The sequence below is a fragment of the Eleutherodactylus coqui genome, chromosome 12 (genome assembly GCF_035609145.1).
Source record: "Eleutherodactylus coqui strain aEleCoq1 chromosome 12, aEleCoq1.hap1, whole genome shotgun sequence".
NCBI classification, from domain to species: domain Eukaryota; kingdom Metazoa; phylum Chordata; class Amphibia; order Anura; family Eleutherodactylidae; genus Eleutherodactylus; species Eleutherodactylus coqui.
Window position 1 is genome coordinate 129143042 of NC_089848.1, and position 27039 is coordinate 129170080.

General features: G+C 41.6%; 1 protein-coding gene across 2 annotated transcripts in view; it reads left to right on the top strand.

The window, feature by feature from the left end:
* Positions 1–27039, top strand: part of ARMC3 (armadillo repeat containing 3) — a 153377-nt gene that overhangs the window by 91499 nt on the left and 34839 nt on the right. For both annotated transcript variants that reach the window (XM_066584877.1, XM_066584878.1), the window contains exons 16-17: positions 295–393; positions 3173–3268. In XM_066584877.1, coding sequence (XP_066440974.1) covers positions 295–393; positions 3173–3268 — 195 coding nt within the window. The remainder of the gene's footprint in view (positions 1–294; positions 394–3172; positions 3269–27039) is intronic.

Here is a 27039-nt window from a genome sequence, read left to right on the forward strand (position 1 = left end):
GCTGCCTTCCAATAGGTGGCACTGCAAAAGTATTGTTCCATCTTCCCATTTGCATAAACTTCCCAGAGGAGCATGCATGGCCTTATATGTCTCCTCACACCTTCTAGGTGCTCTCCCTAAGGTAAAACCGTACCATCCTGACCTGCAATGTTTTTCTTGGTGAATTAGTGATTCGGCTCTTGTGATTACAAACCTTCCAGTCCAACAAGTCTGTTCATTTACTTACATTGCAGATTGTGTGGTTGTCTATCTTAGATGTGACTGGTACTAATATACAACTCTGTGTACTTGTAGGGTTACACCATCACCGCCTCCGGTAGAGGATAAGCCGGAGCCGAATCCTGGCCGATCTCCTTCCTCGCACAGCAGGAGCGCGTCTAGAGAAAAAGCAGGGTGTGTGACATTTCCATCTCTACACTCCGATCCACACGTTGTAATAGAGGAGATCCGGACTCTGCCATCCAGAACCTACTGAATGGTGTACCATATAGGTGGCCTCTAGGGGGTGCTCTCACTGTCTTCAGGACTGACCCATGATCTAACTAGCGGTGTGCACCATGACCTCCATATTATAGAGATATCTGACCCTACATAACCCCTCAACAGTCACATTAAATTTGCAAAAGCCGTCCTGAAAATGTCACTTTTTTATTGTAGATTTTGAATTTATATATGGTGTAAATATACTTGGTGCACAACACGGTAATCAATTTTAACCCTTTTTTGACAATTTTAGTCTTAGGGCGCCCACCCACTGGCGTTTTTTTTCCCTGTGAAATTCGCAGCATTTTTTTCTCTGCAGGGGTCTATGGGACTTGTAATGTTAAAATCGTGATCGCGCAAAATCGCAATTTACCGCGAAATCGCGATTTTGCGCGATCGCGATTTTAACATTACAAGTCCCATAGACCCCTGCAGAGAAAAAAATGCTGCGAATTTCGCAGGGAAAAAAAACCGCCAGTGGGTGGGCGCCCTTAAAGGGAATGTGTTAACAGAAAATGACCTATTTTTGCAGCGCTCATCTCATTATCATCACAGGCAGGATTACACTGAGAAACAACACCTATATATAGATAATGCAGGATGGACCATTTACAATAGGTGATGTCACAGTTCACCTCCTCCCCTCCCTGCACACTGACAACTAAGCCTAATAATAGAGTGATACTTCCTGATCCATGGAGAAAACTTTGCAGCTGTCATCTCACTAACATCACAGGCAGGATTACACTGAGAGGTGACACCTCTGCCTCATTGTTTTTTCTTTGCCTTCTCTGGATCAACAAGGATAGGGGGCTGGGACAGGCTAAACTAGATGGACATTGTCTCTCTTCAGCCTAACGTACCATGTTCTTATATATAGATAACACAGGATCCACCATTCACATAGGTGATGTAACAGCTCACCTCCTCCCACTCCCTGCACACTGACCACTGAGCCTAATAATAATTTGACCCTTCCTCTACTGTAGAGAAAACTTCTCAGCTGTCATCTTATTAAATTCACAGTAGCTGTGACGCTGCTTCCCTCCCTGCACACTGACCTCTGCACAGAGCATGTCTAGAACAGTCTCCCATACAAGTCAATGGGTCCCCTCCTGTCCATGATACTGCTGTAAAGCATATCCCTAAATGCTGTTAAATGGAGCTCAGGTACCCATAGTCATATACAGAAAACAGAATAAAAATTCTGCAGTGAGAAAATAAAAATCCAATAGAAATATGGAAAATATTTCACTATCTGGTTTTCAATTAATATATAAATGTTTGGTTACATAGTCTCTTCTTGCCCCAGGATGTAAATGTGCGTCCTGGCTGGGAAGCAGTTCCCGCAAATGGACATACCTTTCTGTCCCTTGGATGACGCAGGCCCAGAAGCTGCGCCTGTATCATCTGCAGCGGGAGTCAGCCAGCCTCCTGCTGTAACAGTGGGGATCAGTGAGGACACTGATCCAGGGTACACAGGGGAAGGGTGCTCTTTCTGTGACCTCGGCCCCCTACGATGTAATTGCAGAGCTCCAATGGACGACAGGTAATGCCGTCTGGGTCTGCCATGGTCTGTTATCGCTATGATTAGCAATTATGCATTTATGTATCAAAGCAATCATAGGACTTCAGGTTCAAGTCCCCTACAGGGACATAAAAAAATGTTAAAGAATAGTAACGAAAAAAAAACTTTTCTCACTTTCCTCTCTTTGTGTAAAAAAACCCATGTTTGGTATCATAGCAGCCGTAATGACTCCTACAATAAATCGTATACAGTTCATCCTGCGCAGCAAACACTTAAAAAAAGCAAAAAATGGAGCTAAAATGCTTTTTTTGTTCATTTTATCCCCCCCAAAAAACGCAATAAAAGTGATTTAAAAAAAAAAAACTGTATGTACCCCAAAATGGTTCCAATGATATTCACCGTTCCTCATGGAAAAAACAAGCCCCCACAGAGCTCTGTCAGTGGGAAAATTAAAAAAAAGTTTGATATTGAATGCTGCAGTGCAAAAAAAATGTTTAAAAAAAGCGCTTTTATTCTATCAATGTGCAAGAAGCTAGAAAAATATAATATTTTCATTTTATCTTAATCATGCCAACCTGCGGAAAAATTATCTTATTTATGCTGCATGACTGCTGCTGTGAAAGAAACAATGATAGAATTCATGTGTTTTTTTTTCTTTCTGCCATCCAAAAAACATTAATAAGTCAGGCCCGCTGCACACGGTAAGGCCAGATTCTGCATGCCCCCCTCTGTTCTGTGCACACACTGAAGTTACAGCTGTAAATTCTGTATTCTTGATCCCACTTCAAACAGCTATATCTCTGGTTCTGTCCTGGCTTTAAAATGACACCAAAAGTATGTCGATAGCATTGATAAAACCGGAACTACAGCCGTCTGAGGTGGAACATACTATTCATCCAGAACTGTAATATCCTCTTCTTGTAGAGCCTGTCCTGCAATACCAAGCCTGGCCACTGCAGTGAGAACAGCGCTGTCTGCTTCCTGCAGAGATCAGCTCAGTTCACAAGTGCAGGGACCCAGCAATCAGCTGACCAGAAGGAGTCCCAAGGGCAGACCCCACCGATCTACTATTGATGAGCTATGCTAAGGATCGGCCATCAGTAGTTTACAGCTGGATGGCCCCTTCAGCTCACTCAACACACTTATTCTTTTTTTCCCCAGGAGGAATGCTCCATCTCCAGTTGATGATAAACAAGAACTTCCTTCAGGCCGATCTCCTTCTCAAAGCAGAAGCGCCCACAAGGAGAAATCTTCCAGGTAATCATATAATTACAGAAGACAGAAATCTTATTTCTGGACGTATAAATGGGACCGTCACATTGTATCTTGTGTCCTTACTGTAGGATTGGCTGGATCACACATTGTATCTTGTGTCCTTACTGTAGGATTGGCTGGATCACACATTGTATCTTGTGTCCTTACTGTAGGATTGGCTGGATCACACATTGTATCTTGTGTCCTTACTGTAGGATTGGCTGGATCACACATTGTATCTTGTGTCCTTACTGTATAATCGGCTGGATCACACATTGTATCTTGTGTCCTTACTGTAGGATTGGCTGGTTCACACATTGTATCTTGTGTCCTTACTGTAGAATCTGCTGGATCACACATTGTATCTTGTGTCCTTACTGTAGGATTGGCTGGATCACACATTGTATCTTGTGTCCTTACTGTAGAATCAGCTGGATCACACATTGTATCTTGTGTCCTTACTGTAGGATTGGCTGGATCACACATTGTATCTTGTGTCCTTACTGTATAATCGGCTGGATCACACATTGTATCTTGTGTCCTTACTGTAGGATTGGCTGGTTCACACATTGTATCTTGTGTCCTTACTGTATAATTGGCTGGATCACACATTGTATCTTGTGTCCTTACTGTAGAATCAGCTGGATCACACATTGTATCTTGTGTCCTTACTGTAGGATTGGCTGGATCACACATTGTATCTTGTGTCCTTACTGTATAATTGGCTGGATCACACATTGTATCTTGTGTCCTTACTGTATAATCGGCTGGATCACACATTGTATCTTGTGTCCTTACTGTAGGATTGGCTGGATCACACATTGTATCTTGTGTCCTTACTGTATAATCGGCTGGATCACACATTGTATCTTGTGTCCTTACTGTAGGATTGGCTGGATCACACATTGTATCTTGTGTCCTTACTGTATAATCGGCTGGATCACACATTGTATCTTGTGTCCTTACTGTAGGATTGGCTGGATCACACATTGTATCTTGTGTCCTTACTGTAGAATCAGCTGGATCACACATTGTATCTTGTGTCCTTACTGTAGGATTGGCTGGATCACACATTGTATCTTGTGTCCTTACTGTAGGATTGGCTGGATCACACATTGTATCTTGTGTCCTTACTGTATAATCGGCTGGATCACACATTGTATCTTGTGTCCTTACTGTAGGATTGGCTGGATCACACATTGTATCTTGTGTCCTTACTGTATAATCGGCTGGATCACACATTGTATCTTGTGTCCTTACTGTAGGATTGGCTGGATTACACATTGTATCTTGTGTCCTTACTGTAGGATTGGCTGGATCACACATTGTATCTTGTGTCCTTACTGTAGGATTGGCTGGATCACACATTGTATCTTGTGTCCTTACTGTAGAATCAGCTGGTTCACACATTGTATCTTGTGTCCTTACTGTAGGATTGGCTGGATCACACATTGTATCTTGTGTCCTTACTGTAGAATCGGCTGGATCACACATTGTATCTTGTGTCCTTACTGTATAATCGGCCGGATCACAAATTGTATCTTGTGTCCTTACTGTAGGATTGGCTGGATCACACATTGTATCTTGTGTCCTTACTGTAGGATTGGCTGGATCACACATTGTATCTTGTGTCCTTACTGTATAATCGGCTGGATCACACATTGAATCTTGTGTCCTTACTGTAGAATCAGCTGGATCACACATTGTATCTTGTGTCCTTACTGTATAATCGGCTGGATCACACATTGTATCTTGCGTCCTTACTGTAGGATTGGCTGGTTCACACATTGTATCTTGTGTCCTTACTGTAGGATTGGCTGGATCACACATTGTATCTTGTGTCCTTACTGTATAATCGGCTGGATCACACATTGTATCTTGTGTCCTTACTGTAGGATTGGCTGGATCACACATTGTATCTTGTGTCCTTACTGTATAATCGGCTGGATCACACATTGAATCTTGTGTCCTTACTGTAGAATCAGCTGGATCACACATTGTATCTTGTGTCCTTACTGTAGGATTGGCTGGATCACACATTGTATCTTGTGTCCTTACTGTATAATCGGCTGGATCACACATTGAATCTTGTGTCCTTACTGTAGAATCAGCTGGATCACACATTGTATCTTGTGTCCTTACTGTATAATCGGCTGGATCACACATTGTATCTTGCGTCCTTACTGTAGGATTGGCTGGTTCACACATTGTATCTTGTGTCCTTACTGTAGGATGAGCTGGATCACACATTGTATCTTGTGTCCTTACTGTAGGATTGGCTGGATCACACATTGTATCTTGTGTCCTTACTGTAGAATCAGCTGGATCACACATTGTATCTTGTGTCCTTACTGTAGGATTGGCTGGATCACACATTGTATCTTGTGTCCTTACTGTAGAATCTGCTGGATCACACATTGTATCTTGTGTCCTTACTGTAGGATTGGCTGGATCACACATTGTATCTTGTGTCCTTACTGTAGAATCAGCTGGATCACACATTGTATCTTGTGTCCTTACTGTAGGATTGGCTGGATCACACATTGTATCTTGTGTCCTTACTGTATAATTGGCTGGATCACACATTGTATCTTGTGTCCTTACTGTATAATCGGCTGGATCACACATTGTATCTTGTGTCCTTACTGTAGAATCGGCTGGATCACACATTGTATCTTGTGTCCTTACTGTAGGATTGGCTGGATCACACATTGTATCTTGTGTCCTTACTGTATAATCGGCTGGATCACACATTGTATCTTGTGTCCTTACTGTAGGATTGGCTGGATCACACATTGTATCTTGTGTCCTTACTGTAGGATTGGCTGGATCACACATTGTATCTTGTGTCCTTACTGTAGGATTGGCTGGATCACACATTGTATCTTGTGTCCTTACTGTAGAATCAGCTGGTTCACACATTGTATCTTGTGTCCTTACTGTAGGATTGGCTGGATCACACATTGTATCTTGTGTCCTTACTGTAGAATCAGCTGGATCACACATTGTATCTTGTGTCCTTACTGTAGGATTGGCTGGATCACACATTGTATCTTGTGTCCTTACTGTAGAATCAGCTGGATCACACATTGTATCTTGTGTCCTTACTGTATAATTGGCTGGATCACACATTGTATCTTGTGTCCTTACTGTATAATCGGCTGGATCACACATTGTATCTTGTGTCCTTACTGTAGGATTGGCTGGATCACACATTGTATCTTGTGTCCTTACTGTATAATCGGCTGGATCACACATTGTATCTTGTGTCCTTACTGTAGGATTGGCTGGATCACACATTGTATCTTGTGTCCTTACTGTATAATCGGCTGGATCACACATTGTATCTTGTGTCCTTACTGTAGGATTGGCTGGATCACACATTGTATCTTGTGTCCTTACTGTAGAATCAGCTGGATCACACATTGTATCTTGTGTCCTTACTGTAGGATTGGCTGGATCACACATTGTATCTTGTGTCCTTACTGTAGGATTGGCTGGATCACACATTGTATCTTGTGTCCTTACTGTATAATCGGCTGGATCACACATTGTATCTTGTGTCCTTACTGTAGGATTGGCTGGATCACACATTGTATCTTGTGTCCTTACTGTATAATCGGCTGGATCACACATTGTATCTTGTGTCCTTACTGTAGGATTGGCTGGATTACACATTGTATCTTGTGTCCTTACTGTAGGATTGGCTGGATCACACATTGTATCTTGTGTCCTTACTGTAGGATTGGCTGGATCACACATTGTATCTTGTGTCCTTACTGTAGAATCAGCTGGTTCACACATTGTATCTTGTGTCCTTACTGTATGATTGGCTGGATCACACATTGTATCTTGTGTCCTTACTGTAGAATCGGCTGGATCACACATTGTATCTTGTGTCCTTACTGTATAATCGGCCGGATCACAAATTGTATCTTGTGTCCTTACTGTAGGATTGGCTGGATCACACATTGTATCTTGTGTCCTTACTGTAGGATTGGCTGGATCACACATTGTATCTTGTGTCCTTACTGTATAATCGGCTGGATCACACATTGAATCTTGTGTCCTTACTGTAGAATCAGCTGGATCACACATTGTATCTTGTGTCCTTACTGTATAATCGGCTGGATCACACATTGTATCTTGCGTCCTTACTGTAGGATTGGCTGGTTCACACATTGTATCTTGTGTCCTTACTGTAGGATGAGCTGGATCACACATTGTATCTTGTGTCCTTACTGTAGGATTGGCTGGTTCACACATTGTATCTTGTGTCCTTACTGTAGGATTGGCTGGATCACACATTGTATCTTGTGTCCTTACTGTAGAATCGGCTGGATCACACATTGTATCTTGTGTCCTTACTGTATAATTGGCCGGATCACACATTGTATCTTGTGTCCTTACTGTAGGATTGGCTGGATCACACATTGTATCTTGTGTCCTTACTGTATAATCGGCTGGATCACACATTGTATCTTGTGTCCTTACTGTAGGATTGGCTGGATCACACATTGTATCTTGTGTCCTTACTGTATAATCGGCTGGATCACACATTGTATCTTGTGTCCTTACTGTAGGATTGGCTGGATCACACATTGTAACTTGTGTCCTTACTGTAGAATCGGCTGGTTCACACATTGTATCTTGTGTCCTTACTGTAGGATTGGCTGGATCACACATTGTATCTTGTGTCCTTACTGTAGGATTGGCTGGATCACACATTGTATCTTGTGTCCTTACTGTATGATTGGCTGGATCACACATTGTATCTTGTGTCCTTACTGTATAATCGGCTGGATCACACATTGTATCTTGTGTCCTTACCGTAGGATTGGCTGGATCACACATTGTATCTTGTGTCCTTACTGTAGGATTGGCTGGTTCACACATTGTATCTTGTGTCCTTACTGTATAATCGGCCGGATCACAAATTGTATCTTGTGTCCTTACTGTAGGATTGGCTGGATCACACATTGTATCTTGTGTCCTTACTGTATAATCGGCTGGATCACACATTGTATCTTGTGTCCTTACTGTATAATCGGCTGGATCACACATTGTATCTTGTGTCCTTACTGTAGGATTGGCTGGATCACACATTGTATCTTGTGTCCTTACTGTAGGATTGGCTGGTTCACACATTGTATCTTGTGTCCTTACTGTAGAATCGGCTGGATCACACATTGTATCTTGTGTCCTTACTGTATAATCGGCTGGATCACACATTGTATCTTGTGTCCTTACTGTATAATTGGCTGGATCACACATTGTATCTTGTGTCCTTACTGTAGGATTGGCTGGATCACACATTGTATCTTGTGTCCTTACTGTATAATCGGCTGGATCACACATTGTATCTTGTGTCCTTACTGTAGGATTGGCTGGATCACACATTGTATCGTGTCCTTACTGTAGAATCGGCTCGATCACACATTGTATCTTGTGTCCTTACTGTAGGATTGGCTGGATCACACATTGTATCTTGTGTCCTTACTGTAGGATTGGCTGGATCACACATTGTATCTTGTGTCCTTACTGTATAATCGGCTGGATCACACATTGTATCTTGTGTCCTTACTGTAGGATTGGCTGGATCACACATTGTATCTTGTGTCCTTACTGTAGGATTGGCTGGTTCACACATTGTATCTTGTGTCCTTACTGTAGGATGAGCTGGATCACACATTGTATCTTGTGTCCTTACTGTAGGATTGGCTGGTTCACACATTGTATCTTGTGTCCTTACTGTAGGATTGGCTGGATCACACATTGTATCTTGTGTCCTTACTGTAGGATTGGCTGGATCACACATTGTATCTTGTGTCCATACTGTAGAATCAGCTGGATCACACATTGTATCTTGTGTCCTTACTGTAGAATCAGCTGGATCACACATTGTATCTTGTGTCCTTACTGTATAATTGGCTGGATCACACATTGTATCTTGTGTCCTTACTGTATAATTGGCTGGATCACACATTGTATCTTGTGTCCTTACTGTATAATTGCCTGGATCACACATTGTATCTTGTGTCCATACTGTAGAATCAGCTGGATCACACATTGTATCTTGTGTCCTTACTGTAGAATCGGCTGGATCATACATTGTATCTTGTGTCCTTACCGTATAATCGGCTGGATCACACATTGTATCTTGTGTCCTTACTGTATAATCGGCTGGATCACACATTGTATCTTGTGTCCTTACTGTAGGATTGGCTGGTTCACACATTGTATCTTGTGTCCTTACTGTAGAATCGGCTGGATCACACATTGTATCTTGTGTCCTTACTGTATAATTGGCTGGATCACACATTGTATCTTGTGTCCTTACTGTATAATCGGCTGGATCACACATTGTATCTTGTGTCCTTACTGTAGAATCAGCTGGATCACACATTGTATCTTGTGTCCTTACTGTAGGATTGGCTGGATCACACATTGTATCTTGTGTCCTTACTGTAGAATCAGCTGGATCACACATTGTATCTTGTGTCCTTACTGTATAATCGGCTGGATCACACATTGTATCTTGTGTCCTTACTGTAGAATCAGCTGGATCACACATTGTATCTTGTGTCCTTACTGTAGGATTGGCTGGATCACACATTGTATCTTGTGTCCATACTGTATAATCGGCTGGATCACACATTGTATCTTGTGTCCTTACTGTAGGATTGGCTGGATCACACATTGTATCTTGTGTCCTTACTGTAGAATCAGCTGGATCACACATTGTATCTTGTGTCCTTACTGTATAATCGGCTGGATCACACATTGTATCTTGCGTCCTTACTGTAGGATTGGCTGGATCACACATTGTATCTTGTGTCCTTACTGTAGAATCAGCTGGATCACACATTGTATCTTGTGTCCTTACTGTAGGATTGGCTGGTTCACACATTGTATCTTGTGTCCTTACTGTAGGATGAGCTGGATCACACATTGTATCTTGTGTCCTTACTGTAGGATTGGCTGGATCACACATTGTATCTTGTGTCCTTACTGTATAATCGGCTGGATCACACATTGTATCTTGTGTCCTTACTGTATGATTGGCTGGTTCACACATTGTATCTTGTGTCCATACTGTATAATTGGCTGGATCACACATTGTATCTTGTGTCCTTACTGTATAATCGGCTGGATCACACATTGTATCTTGTGTCCTTACTGTAGGATTGGCTGGATCACACATTGTATCTTGTGTCCTTACTGTATAATCGGCTGGATCACACATTGTATCTTGTGTCCTTACTGTAGAATCAGCTGGATCACACACTGTATCTTGTGTCCTTACTGTAGGATGAGCTGGATCACACATTGTATCTTGTGTCCTTACTGTAGGATTGGCTGGTTCACACATTGTATCTTGTGTCCTTACTGTAGGATTGGCTGGATCACACATTGTATCTTGTGTCCTTACTGTAGAATCAGCTGGATCACACATTGTATCTTGTGTCCTTACTGTAGGATTGGCTGGATCACACATTGTATCTTGTGTCCTTACTGTATAATTGGCTGGATCACACATTGTATCTTGTGTCCTTACTGTATAATCGGCTGGATCACACATTGTATCTTGTGTCCTTACTGTAGGATTGGCTGGATCACACATTGTATCTTGTGTCCTTACTGTATAATCGGCTGGATCACACATTGTATCTTGTGTCCTTACTGTAGGATTGGCTGGATCACACATTGTATCTTGTGTCCTTACTGTATAATCGGCTGGATCACACATTGTATCTTGTGTCCTTACTGTAGGATTGGCTGGATCACACATTGTATCTTGTGTCCTTACTGTAGAATCAGCTGGATCACACATTGTATCTTGTGTCCTTACTGTAGGATTGGCTGGATCACACATTGTATCTTGTGTCCTTACTGTAGGATTGGCTGGATCACACATTGTATCTTGTGTCCTTACTGTATAATCGGCTGGATCACACATTGTATCTTGTGTCCTTACTGTAGGATTGGCTGGATCACACATTGTATCTTGTGTCCTTACTGTATAATCGGCTGGATCACACATTGTATCTTGTGTCCTTACTGTAGGATTGGCTGGATTACACATTGTATCTTGTGTCCTTACTGTAGGATTGGCTGGATCACACATTGTATCTTGTGTCCTTACTGTAGGATTGGCTGGATCACACATTGTATCTTGTGTCCTTACTGTAGAATCAGCTGGTTCACACATTGTATCTTGTGTCCTTACTGTAGGATTGGCTGGATCACACATTGTATCTTGTGTCCTTACTGTAGAATCGGCTGGATCACACATTGTATCTTGTGTCCTTACTGTATAATCGGCCGGATCACAAATTGTATCTTGTGTCCTTACTGTAGGATTGGCTGGATCACACATTGTATCTTGTGTCCTTACTGTAGGATTGGCTGGATCACACATTGTATCTTGTGTCCTTACTGTATAATCGGCTGGATCACACATTGAATCTTGTGTCCTTACTGTAGAATCAGCTGGATCACACATTGTATCTTGTGTCCTTACTGTATAATCGGCTGGATCACACATTGTATCTTGCGTCCTTACTGTAGGATTGGCTGGTTCACACATTGTATCTTGTGTCCTTACTGTAGGATTGGCTGGATCACACATTGTATCTTGTGTCCTTACTGTATAATCGGCTGGATCACACATTGTATCTTGTGTCCTTACTGTAGGATTGGCTGGATCACACATTGTATCTTGTGTCCTTACTGTATAATCGGCTGGATCACACATTGAATCTTGTGTCCTTACTGTAGAATCAGCTGGATCACACATTGTATCTTGTGTCCTTACTGTAGGATTGGCTGGATCACACATTGTATCTTGTGTCCTTACTGTATAATCGGCTGGATCACACATTGAATCTTGTGTCCTTACTGTAGAATCAGCTGGATCACACATTGTATCTTGTGTCCTTACTGTATAATCGGCTGGATCACACATTGTATCTTGCGTCCTTACTGTAGGATTGGCTGGTTCACACATTGTATCTTGTGTCCTTACTGTAGGATGAGCTGGATCACACATTGTATCTTGTGTCCTTACTGTAGGATTGGCTGGATCACACATTGTATCTTGTGTCCTTACTGTAGGATTGGCTGGATCACACATTGTATCTTGTGTCCTTACTGTAGAATCTGCTGGATCACACATTGTATCTTGTGTCCTTACTGTAGGATTGGCTGGATCACACATTGTATCTTGTGTCCTTACTGTAGAATCAGCTGGATCACACATTGTATCTTGTGTCCTTACTGTAGGATTGGCTGGATCACACATTGTATCTTGTGTCCTTACTGTATAATTGGCTGGATCACACATTGTATCTTGTGTCCTTACTGTATAATCGGCTGGATCACACATTGTATCTTGTGTCCTTACTGTAGGATTGGCTGGATCACACATTGTATCTTGTGTCCTTACTGTATAATCGGCTGGATCACACATTGTATCTTGTGTCCTTACTGTAGGATTGGCTGGATCACACATTGTATCTTGTGTCCTTACTGTAGGATTGGCTGGATCACACATTGTATCTTGTGTCCTTACTGTAGGATTGGCTGGATCACACATTGTATCTTGTGTCCTTACTGTAGAATCAGCTGGTTCACACATTGTATCTTGTGTCCTTACTGTAGGATTGGCTGGATCACACATTGTATCTTGTGTCCTTACTGTAGAATCAGCTGGATCACACATTGTATCTTGTGTCCTTACTGTAGGATTGGCTGGATCACACATTGTATCTTGTGTCCTTACTGTATAATTGGCTGGATCACACATTGTATCTTGTGTCCTTACTGTATAATCGGCTGGATCACACATTGTATCTTGTGTCCTTACTGTAGGATTGGCTGGATCACACATTGTATCTTGTGTCCTTACTGTATAATCGGCTGGATCACACATTGTATCTTGTGTCCTTACTGTAGGATTGGATGGATCACACATTGTATCTTGTGTCCTTACTGTATAATCGGCTGGATCACACATTGTATCTTGTGTCCTTACTGTAGGATTGGCTGGATCACACATTGTATCTTGTGTCCTTACTGTAGAATCAGCTGGATCACACATTGTATCTTGTGTCCTTACTGTAGGATTGGCTGGATCACACATTGTATCTTGTGTCCTTACTGTAGGATTGGCTGGATCACACATTGTATCTTGTGTCCTTACTGTATAATCGGCTGGATCACACATTGTATCTTGTGTCCTTACTGTAGGATTGGCTGGATCACACATTGTATCTTGTGTCCTTACTGTATAATCGGCTGGATCACACATTGTATCTTGTGTCCTTACTGTAGGATTGGCTGGATCACACATTGTATCTTGTGTCCTTACTGTAGGATTGGCTGGATCACACATTGTATCTTGTGTCCTTACTGTAGAATCAGCTGGTTCACACATTGTATCTTGTGTCCTTACTGTATGATTGGCTGGATCACACATTGTATCTTGTGTCCTTACTGTAGAATCGGCTGGATCACACATTGTATCTTGTGTCCTTACTGTATAATCGGCCGGATCACAAATTGTATCTTGTGTCCTTACTGTAGGATTGGCTGGATCACACATTGTATCTTGTGTCCTTACTGTAGGATTGGCTGGATCACACATTGTATCTTGTGTCCTTACTGTATAATCGGCTGGATCACACATTGAATCTTGTGTCCTTACTGTAGAATCAGCTGGATCACACATTGTATCTTGTGTCCTTACTGTATAATCGGCTGGATCACACATTGTATCTTGCGTCCTTACTGTAGGATTGGCTGGTTCACACATTGTATCTTGTGTCCTTACTGTAGGATGAGCTGGATCACACATTGTATCTTGTGTCCTTACTGTAGGATTGGCTGGTTCACACATTGTATCTTGTGTCCTTACTGTAGGATTGGCTGGATCACACATTGTATCTTGTGTCCTTACTGTAGAATCGGCTGGATCACACATTGTATCTTGTGTCCTTACTGTATAATTGGCCGGATCACAAATTGTATCTTGTGTCCTTACTGTAGGATTGGCTGGATCACACATTGTATCTTGTGTCCTTACTGTATAATCGGCTGGATCACACATTGTATCTTGTGTCCTTACTGTATAATCGGCTGGATCACACATTGTATCTTGTGTCCTTACTGTAGGATTGGCTGGATCACACATTGTAACTTGTGTCCTTACTGTAGAATCGGCTGGTTCACACATTGTATCTTGTGTCCTTACTGTAGGATTGGCTGGATCACACATTGTATCTTGTGTCCTTACTGTAGGATTGGCTGGATCACACATTGTATCTTGTGTCCTTACTGTATGATTGGCTGGATCACACATTGTATCTTGTGTCCTTACTGTATAATCGGCTGGATCACACATTGTATCTTGTGTCCTTACTGTAGGATTGGCAGGATCACACATTGTATCTTGTGTCCTTACTGTAGGATTGGCTGGTTCACACATTGTATCTTGTGTCCTTACTGTATAATCGGCCGGATCACAAATTGTATCTTGTGTCCTTACTGTAGGATTGGCTGGATCACACATTGTATCTTGTGTCCTTACTGTATAATCGGCTGGATCACACATTGTATCTTGTGTCCTTACTGTATAATCGGCTGGATCACACATTGTATCTTGTGTCCTTACTGTAGGATTGGCTGGATCACACATTGTATCTTGTGTCCTTACTGTAGGATTGGCTGGTTCACACATTGTATCTTGTGTCCTTACTGTAGAATCGGCTGGATCACACATTGTATCTTGTGTCCTTACTGTATAATCGGCTGGATCACACATTGTATCTTGTGTCCTTACTGTAGGATTGGCTGGATCACACATTGTATCTTGTGTCCTTACTGTAGGATTGGCTGGATCACACATTGTATCTTGTGTCCTTACTGTATAATCGGCTGGATCACACATTGTATCTTGTGTCCTTACTGTAGGATTGGCTGGATCACACATTGTATCTTGTGTCCTTACTGTAGGATTGGCTGGTTCACACATTGTATCTTGTGTCCTTACTGTAGGATGAGCTGGATCACACATTGTATCTTGTGTCCTTACTGTAGGATTGGCTGGTTCACACATTGTATCTTGTGTCCTTACTGTAGGATTGGCTGGATCACACATTGTATCTTGTGTCCTTACTGTAGGATTGGCTGGATCACACATTGTATCTTGTGTCCATACTGTAGAATCAGCTGGATCACACATTGTATCTTGTGTCCTTACTGTAGAATCAGCTGGATCACACATTGTATCTTGTGTCCTTACTGTATAATTGGCTGGATCACACATTGTATCTTGTGTCCTTACTGTATAATTGGCTGGATCACACATTGTATCTTGTGTCCTTACTGTATAATTGCCTGGATCACACATTGTATCTTGTGTCCATACTGTAGAATCAGCTGGATCACACATTGTATCTTGTGTCCTTACTGTAGAATCGGCTGGATCACACATTGTATCTTGTGTCCTTACCGTATAATCGGCTGGATCACACATTGTATCTTGTGTCCTTACTGTATAATCGGCTGGATCACACATTGTATCTTGTGTCCTTACTGTAGGATTGGCTGGTTCACACATTGTATCTTGTGTCCTTACTGTAGAATCGGCTGGATCACACATTGTATCTTGTGTCCTTACTGTATAATCGGCTGGATCACACATTGTATCTTGTGTCCTTACTGTAGGATTGGCTGGATCACACATTGTATCTTGTGTCCTTACTGTAGGATTGGCTGGATCACACATTGTATCTTGTGTCCTTACTGTAGGATTGGCTGGATCACACATTGTATCTTGTGTCCATACTGTAGAATCAGCTGGATCACACATTGTATCTTGTGTCCTTACTGTAGAATCAGCTGGATCACACATTGTATCTTGTGTCCTTACTGTAGAATCAGCTGGATCACACATTGTATCTTGTGTCCTTACTGAAGGATTGGCTGGATCACACATTGTATCTTGTGTCCTTACTGTAGGATTGGCTGGATCACACATTGTATCTTGTGTCCTTACTGTATAATTGGCTGGATTACACATTGTATCTTGTGTCCTTACTGTAGAATCAGCTGGATCACACATTGTATCTTGTGTCCTTACTGTAGAATCAGCTGGATCACACATTGTATCTTGTGTCCTTACTGTATAATCGGCTGGATCACACATTGTATCTTGTGTCCTTACTGTAGAATCAGCTGGATCACACATTGTATCTTGTGTCCTTACTGTAGGATTGGCTGGATCACACATTGTATCTTGTGTCCATACTGTATAATCGGCTGGATCACACATTGTATCTTGTGTCCTTACTGTAGGATTGGCTGGTTCACACATTGTATCTTGTGTCCTTACTGTAGGATTGGCTGGATCACACATTGTATCTTGTGTCCTTACTGTAGAATCGGCTGGATCACACATTGTATCTTGTGTCCTTACTGTATAATCGGCCGGATCACAAATTGTATCTTGTGTCCTTACTGTAGGATTGGCTGGATCACACATTGTATCTTGTGTCCTTACTGTATAATCGGCTGGATCACACATTGTATCTTGTGTCCTTACTGTATAATCGGCTGGATCACACATTGTATCTTGTGTCCTTACTGTAGGATTGGCTGGATCACACATTGTATCTTGTGTCCTTACTGTAGAATCAGCTGGATCACACATTGTATCTTGTGTCCTTACTGTAGGATTGGCTGGTTCACACATTGTATCTTGTGTCCTTACTGTAGAATCGGCTGGATCACACATTGTATCTTGCGTCCTTACTGTAGGATTGGCTGGATCACACATTGTATCTTGTGTCCTTACTGTAGGATTGGCTGGATCACACATTGTATCTTGCGTCCTTACTGTAGGATTGGCTGGATCACACATTGTATCTTGTGTCCTTACTGTAGGATTGGCTGGATCACACATTGTATCTTGTGTCCATACTGTAGAATCAGCTGGATCACACATTGTATCTTGTGTCCTTACTGTATAATTGGCTGGATCACACATTGTATCTTGTGTCCTTACTGTATAATTGGCTGGATCACACATTGTATCTTGTGTCCTTACTGTATAATCGGCTGGATCACACATTGTATCTTGTGTCCTTACTGTATAATCGGCTGGATCACACATTGTATCTTGTGTCCTTACTGTAGAATCAGCTGGATCACACATTGTATCTTGTGTCCTTACTGTAGGATTGGCTGGATCACACATTGTATCTTGTGTCCTTACTGTAGGATTGGCTGGATCACACATTGTATCTTGTGTCCTTACTGTATAATCGGCTGGATCACACATTGTATCTTGTGTCCTTACTGTAGGATTGGCTGGATCACACATTGTATCTTGTGTCCTTACTGTAGAATCAGCTTGATCACACATTGTATCTTGTGTCCTTACTGTTGGATTGGCTGTATTACACATTCTATCTTGTGTCCTTACTGTAGAATTGGCTGGAATCACACATTGTATCTTGTTTCCTTACTGTATAATTGGCTGGATCACACATTGTATCTTGTGTCCTTACTGTAGAATTGGCTGGAATCACACATTATATCTTGTTTCCTTACTGTATAATTGGCTGGATCACACATTGTATCTTGTGTCCTTACTGTAGGATTGGCTGGATCACACATTGTATCTTGTGTCCTTACTGTATAATTGGCTGGAATCACATTGTATCTTGTGTCCTTACTGTACGATTGGCTGGATCACACATTGTATCTTGTGTCCTTACTGTAGAATCAGCTGGATCACACATTGTATCTTGTGTCCTTACTGTTGGATTGGCTGGATTACACATTGTATCTTGTGTCCTTACTGTAGAATCAGCTGGATCACACATTGTATCTTGTGTCCTTACTGTAGAATCAGCTGGATCACACATTGTATCTTGTGTCCTTACTGTAGAATTGGCTGGAATAACATTGTATCTTGTGTCCTTACTGTAGGATTGGCTGGATCACACATTGTATCTTGTGTCCTTACTGTTGGATTGGCTGGATCACACATTGTATCTTGTGTCCTTACTGTAGAATCAGCTGGATCACACATTGTATCTTGTGTCCTTACTGTTGGATTGGCTGGATCACACATTGTATCTTGTGTCCTTACTGTAGAATCAGCTGGATCACACATTGTATCTTGTGTCCTTACTGTAGGATTGGCTGGATCACACATTGTATCTTGTGTCCTTACTGTAGAATCGGCTGGATCACACATTGTATCTTGTGTCCTTACTGTATGATCGGCTGGAATCACATTGTATCTTGTGTCCTTACTGTAGGATTGGCTGGATCACACATTGTATCGTGTCCTTACTGTAGGATTGGCTGGATCACACATTGTATCTTGTGTCCTTACTGTAGAATCGGCTGGATCACACATTGTATCTTGTGTCCTTACTGTAGGATTGGCTGGATCACACATTGTATCTTGTGTCCTTACTGTAGGATTGGCTGGATCACACATGGTATCTTGTGTCCTTACTGTAGGATTGGCTGGATCACACATTGTATCTTGTGTCCTTACTGTATAATTGACTGGAATCACATTGTATCTTGTGTCCTTACTGTAGGATTGGCTGGATCACACATTGTATCTTGTGTCCTTACTGTAGAATCAGCTGGATCACACATTGTATCTTGTGTCCTTACTGTTGGATTGGCTGGATTACACATTGTATCTTGTGTCCTTACTGTAGAATCAGCTGGATCACACATTGTATCTTGTGTCCTTACTGTAGGATTGGCTGGATCACACATTGTATCTTGTGTCCTTACTGTAGAATGAGCTGGATCACACATTGTATCTTGTGTCCTTACTGTATAATCGGCTGGATCACACATTGTATCTTGTGTCCTTACTGTATAATCGGCTGGATCACACATTGTATCTTGTGTCCTTACTGTAGGATTGGCTGGATCACACATTGTATCTTGTGTCCTTACTGTAGGATTGGCTGGATCACACATTGTATCTTGTGTCCTTACTGTATAATTGGCTGGAATCACATTGTATCTTGTGTCCATACTGTAGAATCGGCTGGATCACACATTGTATCTTGTGTCCTTACTGTAGGATTGGCTGGATCACACATTGTATCTTGTGTCCTTACTGTATAATCAGCTGGATCACACATTGTATCTTGTGTCCTTACTGTATAATTGGCTGGATCACACATTGTATGTTGTGTCCTTACTGTATAATTGGCTGGATCACACATTGTATCTTGTGTCCTTACTGTAGAATTGGCTGGATCACACATTGTATCTTGTGTCCTTACTGTATAATTGGCTGGATCACACATTGTATCTTGTGTCCTTACTGTATAATCAGCTGGATCACACATTGTATCTTGTGTCCTTACTGTATAATTGGCTGGATCACACATTGTATCTTGTGTCCTTACTGTAGGATTGGCTGGATCACACATTGTATCTTGTGTCCTAACTGTATAATTGGCTGGAATCACATTGTATCTTGTGTCCTTACTGTAGGATTGGCTGGATCACACATTGTATCTTGTGTCCTTACTGTAGAATCAGCTGGATCACACATTGTATCTTGTGTCCTTACTGTTGGATTGGCTGGATTACACATTGTATCTTGTGTCCTTACTGTAGAATTGGCTGGAATCACATTGTATCTTGTGTCCTTACTGTAGGATTGGCTGGATCACACATTGTATCTTGTGTCCTTACTGTTGGATTGGCTGGATCACACATTGTATCTTGTGTCCTTACTGTAGAATCAGCTGGATCACACATTATATCTTGTGTCCTTACTGTATAATTGGCTGGATCACACATTGTATCTTGTGTCCTTACTGTATAATCGGCTGGATCACACATTGTATCTTGTGTCCTTACTGTAGGATTGGCTGGAATCACATTGTATCTTGTGTCCTTACTGTATAATCGGCTGGATCACACATTGTATCTTGTGTCCTTACTGTAGGATTGGCTGGATCACACATGGTATCTTGTGTCCTTACTGTAGGATTGGCTGGATCACACATTGTATCTTGTGTCCTTACTGTAGGATTGGCTGGATCACACATTGTATCTTGTGTCCTTACTGTATAATCGGCTGGATCACACATTGTATCTTGTGTCCTTACTGTAGGATTGGCTGGATCACACATTGTATCTTGTGTCCTTACTGTAGGATTGGCTGGATCACACATTGTATCTTGTGTCCTTACTGTATAATTGGCTGGAATCACATTGTATCTTGTGTCCTTACTGTAGGATTGGCTGGATCACACATTGTATCTTGTGTCCTTACTGTAGAATCAGCTGGATCACACATTGTATCTTGCGTCCTTACTGTTGGATTGGCTGGATTACACATTGTATCTTGTGTCCTTACTGTAGAATCAGCTGGATCACACATTGTATCTTGTGTCCTTACTGTAGAATCAGCTGGATCACACATTGTATCTTGTGTCCTTACTGTATAATCGGCTGGATCACACATTGTATCTTGTGTCCTAACTGTATAATCGGCTGGATCACACATTGTATCTTGTGTCCTTACTGTAGGATTGGCTGGATCACACATTGTATCTTGTGTCCTTACTGTAGGATTGGCTGGATCACACATTGTATCTTGTGTCCTTACTGTATAATTGGCTGGAATCACATTGTATCTTGTGTCCTTACTGTACGATTGGCTGGATCACACATTGTATCTTGTGTCCTTACTGTAGAATCAGCTGGATCACACATTGTATCTTGTGTCCTTACTGTTGGATTGGCTGGATTACACATTGTATCTTGTGTCCTTACTGTAGAATCAGCTGGATCACACATTGTATCTTGTGTCCTTACTGTAGAATCAGCTGGATCACACATTGTATCTTGTGTCCTTACTGTAGAATTGGCTGGAATAACATTGTATCTTGTGTCCTTACTGTAGGATTGGCTGGATCACACATTGTATCTTGTGTCCTTACTGTTGGATTGGCTGGATCACACATTGTATCTTGTGTCCTTACTGTAGAATCAGCTGGATCACACATTGTATCTTGTGTCCTTACTGTTGGATTGGCTGGATCACACATTGTATCTTGTGTCCTTACTGTAGAATCAGCTGGATCACACATTGTATCTTGTGTCCTTACTGTAGGATTGGCTGGATCACACATTGTATCTTGTGTCCTTACTGTAGAATCGGCTGGATCACACATTGTATCTTGTGTCCTTACTGTATGATCGGCTGGAATCACATTGTATCTTGTGTCCTTACTGTAGGATTGGCTGGATCACACATTGTATCGTGTCCTTACTGTAGGATTGGCTGGATCACACATTGTATCTTGTGTCCTTACTGTAGAATCGGCTGGATCACACATTGTATCTTGTGTCCTTACTGTAGGATTGGCTGGATCACACATTGTATCTTGTGTCCTTACTGTAGGATTGGCTGGATCACACATGGTATCTTGTGTCCTTACTGTAGGATTGGCTGGATCACACATTGTATCTTGTGTCCTTACTGTATAATTGACTGGAATCACATTGTATCTTGTGTCCTTACTGTAGGATTGGCTGGATCACACATTGTATCTTGTGTCCTTACTGTAGAATCAGCTGGATCACACATTGTATCTTGTGTCCTTACTGTTGGATTGGCTGGATTACACATTGTATCTTGTGTCCTTACTGTAGAATCAGCTGGATCACACATTGTATCTTGTGTCCTTACTGTAGAATGAGCTGGATCACACATTGTATCTTGTGTCCTTACTGTATAATCGGCTGGATCACACATTGTATCTTGTGTCCTTACTGTATAATCGGCTGGATCACACATTGTATCTTGTGTCCTTACTGTAGGATTGGCTGGATCACACATTGTATCTTGTGTCCTTACTGTAGGATTGGCTGGATCACACATTGTATCTTGTGTCCTTACTGTATAATTGGCTGGAATCACATTGTATCTTGTGTCCATACTGTAGAATCGGCTGGATCACACATTGTATCTTGTGTCCTTACTGTAGGATTGGCTGGATCACACATTGTATCTTGTGTCCTTACTGTATAATCAGCTGGATCACACATTGTATCTTGTGTCCTTACTGTATAATTGGCTGGATCACACATTGTATGTTGTGTCCTTACTGTATAATTGGCTGGATCACACATTGTATCTTGTGTCCTTACTGTAGAATTGGCTGGATCACACATTGTATCTTGTGTCCTTACTGTATAATTGGCTGGATCACACATTGTATCTTGTGTCCTTACTGTATAATCAGCTGGATCACACATTGTATCTTGTGTCCTTACTGTATAATTGGCTGGATCACACATTGTATCTTGTGTCCTTACTGTAGGATTGGCTGGATCACACATTGTATCTTGTGTCCTAACTGTATAATTGGCTGGAATCACATTGTATCTTGTGTCCTTACTGTAGGATTGGCTGGATCACACATTGTATCTTGTGTCCTTACTGTAGAATCAGCTGGATCACACATTGTATCTTGTGTCCTTACTGTTGGATTGGCTGGATTACACATTGTATCTTGTGTCCTTACTGTAGAATTGGCTGGAATCACATTGTATCTTGTGTCCTTACTGTAGGATTGGCTGGATCACACATTGTATCTTGTGTCCTTACTGTTGGATTGGCTGGATCACACATTGTATCTTGTGTCCTTACTGTAGAATCAGCTGGATCACACATTATATCTTGTGTCCTTACTGTATAATTGGCTGGATCACACATTGTATCTTGTGTCCTTACTGTATAATCGGCTGGATCACACATTGTATCTTGTGTCCTTACTGTAGGATTGGCTGGAATCACATTGTATCTTGTGTCCTTACTGTATAATCGGCTGGATCACACATTGTATCTTGTGTCCTTACTGTAGGATTGGCTGGATCACACATTGTATCTTGTGTCCTTACTGTAGGATTGGCTGGATCACACATTGTATCTTGTGTCCTTACTGTATAATCGGCTGGATCACACATTGTATCTTGTGTCCTTACTGTAGGATTGGCTGGATCACACATGGTATCTTGTGTCCTTACTGTAGGATTGGCTGGATCACACATTGTATCTTGTGTCCTTACTGTAGGATTGGCTGGATCACACATTGTATCTTGTGTCCTTACTGTATAATCGGCTGGATCACACATTGTATCTTGTGTCCTTACTGTAGGATTGGCTGGATCACACATTGTATCTTGTGTCCTTACTGTAGGATTGGCTGGATCACACATTGTATCTTGTGTCCTTACTGTATAATTGGCTGGAATCACATTGTATCTTGTGTCCTTACTGTAGGATTGGCTGGATCACACATTGTATCTTGTGTCCTTACTGTAGAATCAGCTGGATCACACATTGTATCTTGCGTCCTTACTGTTGGATTGGCTGGATTACACATTGTATCTTGTGTCCTTACTGTAGAATCAGCTGGATCACACATTGTATCTTGTGTCCTTACTGTAGAATCAGCTGGATCACACATTGTATCTTGTGTCCTTACTGTATAATCGGCTGGATCACACATTGTATCTTGTGTCCTAACTGTATAATCGGCTGGATCACACATTGTATCTTGTGTCCTTACTGTAGGATTGGCTGGATCACACATTGTATCTTGTGTCCTTACTGTAGGATTGGCTGGATCACACATTGTATCTTGTGTCCTTACTGTATAATCGGCTGGATCACACATTGTATCTTGTGTCCTTACTGTAGGATTGGCTGGATCACACATTGTATCTTGTGTCCTTACTGTAGGATTGGCTGGATCACACATTGTATCTTGTGTCCTTACTGTATAATTGGCTGGAATCACATTGTATCTTGTGTCCATACTGTAGAATCGGCTGGATCACACATTGTATCTTGTGTCCTTACTGTAGAATCGGCTGGATCACACATTGTATCTTGTGTCCTTACTGTAGAATCAGCTGGATCACACATTGTATCTTGTGTCCTTACTGTAGAATCGGCTGGATCACACATTGTATCTTGTGTCCTTACTGTAGAATCGGCTGGATCACACATTGTATCTTGTGTCCTTACTGTAGAATCAGCTGGATCACACATTGTATCTTGTGTCCTTACTGTAGAATCGGCTGGATCACACATTGTATCTTGTGTCCTTACTGTAGAATCGGCTGGATCACACATTGTATCTTGTGTCCTTACTGTAGAATCGGCTGGATCACACATTGTATCTTGTGTCCTTACTGTAGAATCAGCTGGATCACACATTGTATCTTGTGTCCTTACTGTAGGATGAGCTGGATCACACATTGTATCTTGTGTCCTTACTGTAGGATTGGCTGGTTCACACATTGTATCTTGTGTCCTTACTGTAGGATTGGCTGGATCACACATTGTATCTTGTGTCCTTACTGTAGGATTGGCTGGATCACACATTGTATCTTGTGTCCATACTGTAGAATCAGCTGGATCACACATTGTATCTTGTGTCCTTACTGTAGAATCAGCTGGATCACACATTGTATCTTGTGTCCTTACTGTATAATTGGCTGGATCACACATTGTATCTTGTGTCCTTACTGTATAATTGGCTGGATCACACATTGTATCTTGTGTCCTTACTGTATAATTGCCTGGATCACACATTGTATCTTGTGTCCATACTGTAGAATCAGCTGGATCACACATTGTATCTTGTGTCCTTACTGTAGAATCGGCTGGATCACACATTGTATCTTGTGTCCTTACCGTATAATCGGCTGGATCACACATTGTATCTTGTGTCCTTACTGTATAATCGGCTGGATCACACATTGTATCTTGTGTCCTTACTGTAGGATTGGCTGGTTCACACATTGTATCTTGTGTCCTTACTGTAGAATCGGCTGGATCACACATTGTATCTTGTGTCCTTACTGTATAATTGGCTGGATCACACATTGTATCTTGTGTCCTTACTGTATAATCGGCCGGATCACACATTGTATCTTGTGTCCTTACTGTAGGATTGGCTGGATCACACATTGTATCTTGTGTCCTTACTGTAGAATCAGCTGGATCACACATTGTATCTTGTGTCCTTACTGTATAATCGGCTGGATCACACATTGTATCTTGTGTCCTTACTGTAGAATCAGCTGGATCACACATTGTATCTTGTGTCCTTACTGTAGGATTGGCTGGATCACACATTGTATCTTGTGTCCATACTGTATAATCGGCTGGATCACACATTGTATCTTGTGTCCTTACTGTAGGATTGGCTGGATCACACATTGTACCTTGTGTCCTTACTGTATAATCGGCTGGATCACACATTGTATCTTGTGTCCTTACTGTAGAATCAGCTGGATCACACATTGTATCTTGTGTCCTTACTGTATAATCGGCTGGATCACACATTGTATCTTGCGTCCTTACTGTAGGATTGGCTGGATCACACATTGTATCTTGTGTCCTTACTGTAGAATCAGCTGGATCACACATTGTATCTTGTGTCCTTACTGTAGGATTGGCTGGTTCACACATTGTATCTTGTGTCCTTACTGTAGGATGAGCTGGATCACACATTGTATCTTGTGTCCTTACTGTAGGATTGGCTGGATCACACATTGTATCTTGTGTCCTTACTGTAGGATTGGCTGGATCACACATTGTATCTTGTGTCCTTACTGTATAATTGGCTGGATCACACATTGTATCTTGTGTCCTTACTGTAGAATCAGCTGGATCACACATTGTATCTTGTGTCCTTACTGTAGGATTGGCTGGATCACACATTGTATCTTGTGTCCTTACTGTATAATCGGCCGGATCACAAATTGTATCTTGTGTCCTTACTGTAGGATTGGCTGGATCACACATTGTATCTTGTGTCCTTACTGTATAATCGGCTGGATCACACATTGTATCTTGTGTCCTTACTGTAGAATCGGCTGGATCACACATTGTATCTTGTGTCCTTACTGTAGGATTGGCTGGATCACACATTGTATCTTGTGTCCTTACTGTAGAATCGGCTGGATCACACATTGTATCTTGTGTCCTTACTGTAGGATTGGCTGGATCACACATTGTATCTTGTGTCCTTACTGTAGGATTGGCTGGATCACACATTGTATCTTGTGTCCATACTGTAGAATCAGCTGGATCACACATTGTATCTTGTGTCCTTACTGTAGAATCAGCTGGATCACACATTGTATCTTGTGTCCTTACTGTATAATCGGCTGGATCACACATTGTATCTTGTGTCCATACTGTATAATCGGCTGGATCACACATTGTATCTTGTGTCCTTACTGTAGGATTGGCTGGATCACACATTGTATCTTGTGTCCTTACTGTAGGATTGCCTGGATCACACATTGTATCTTGTGTCCATACTGTAGAATCAGCTGGATCACACATTGTATCTTGTGTCCTTACTGTAGAATCAGCTGGATCACACATTGTATCTTGTGTCCTTACTGTAGAATCAGCTGGATCACACATTGTATCTTGTGTCCTTACTGAAGGATTGGCTGGATCACACATTGTATCTTGTGTCCTTACTGTAGGATTGGCTGGATCACACATTGTATCTTGTGTCCTTACTGTATAATTGGCTGGATTACACATTGTATCTTGTGTCCTTACTGTAGAATCAGCTGGATCACACATTGTATCTTGTGTCCTTACTGTAGAATCAGCTGGATCACACATTGTATCTTGTGTCCTTACTGTATAATCGGCTGGATCACACATT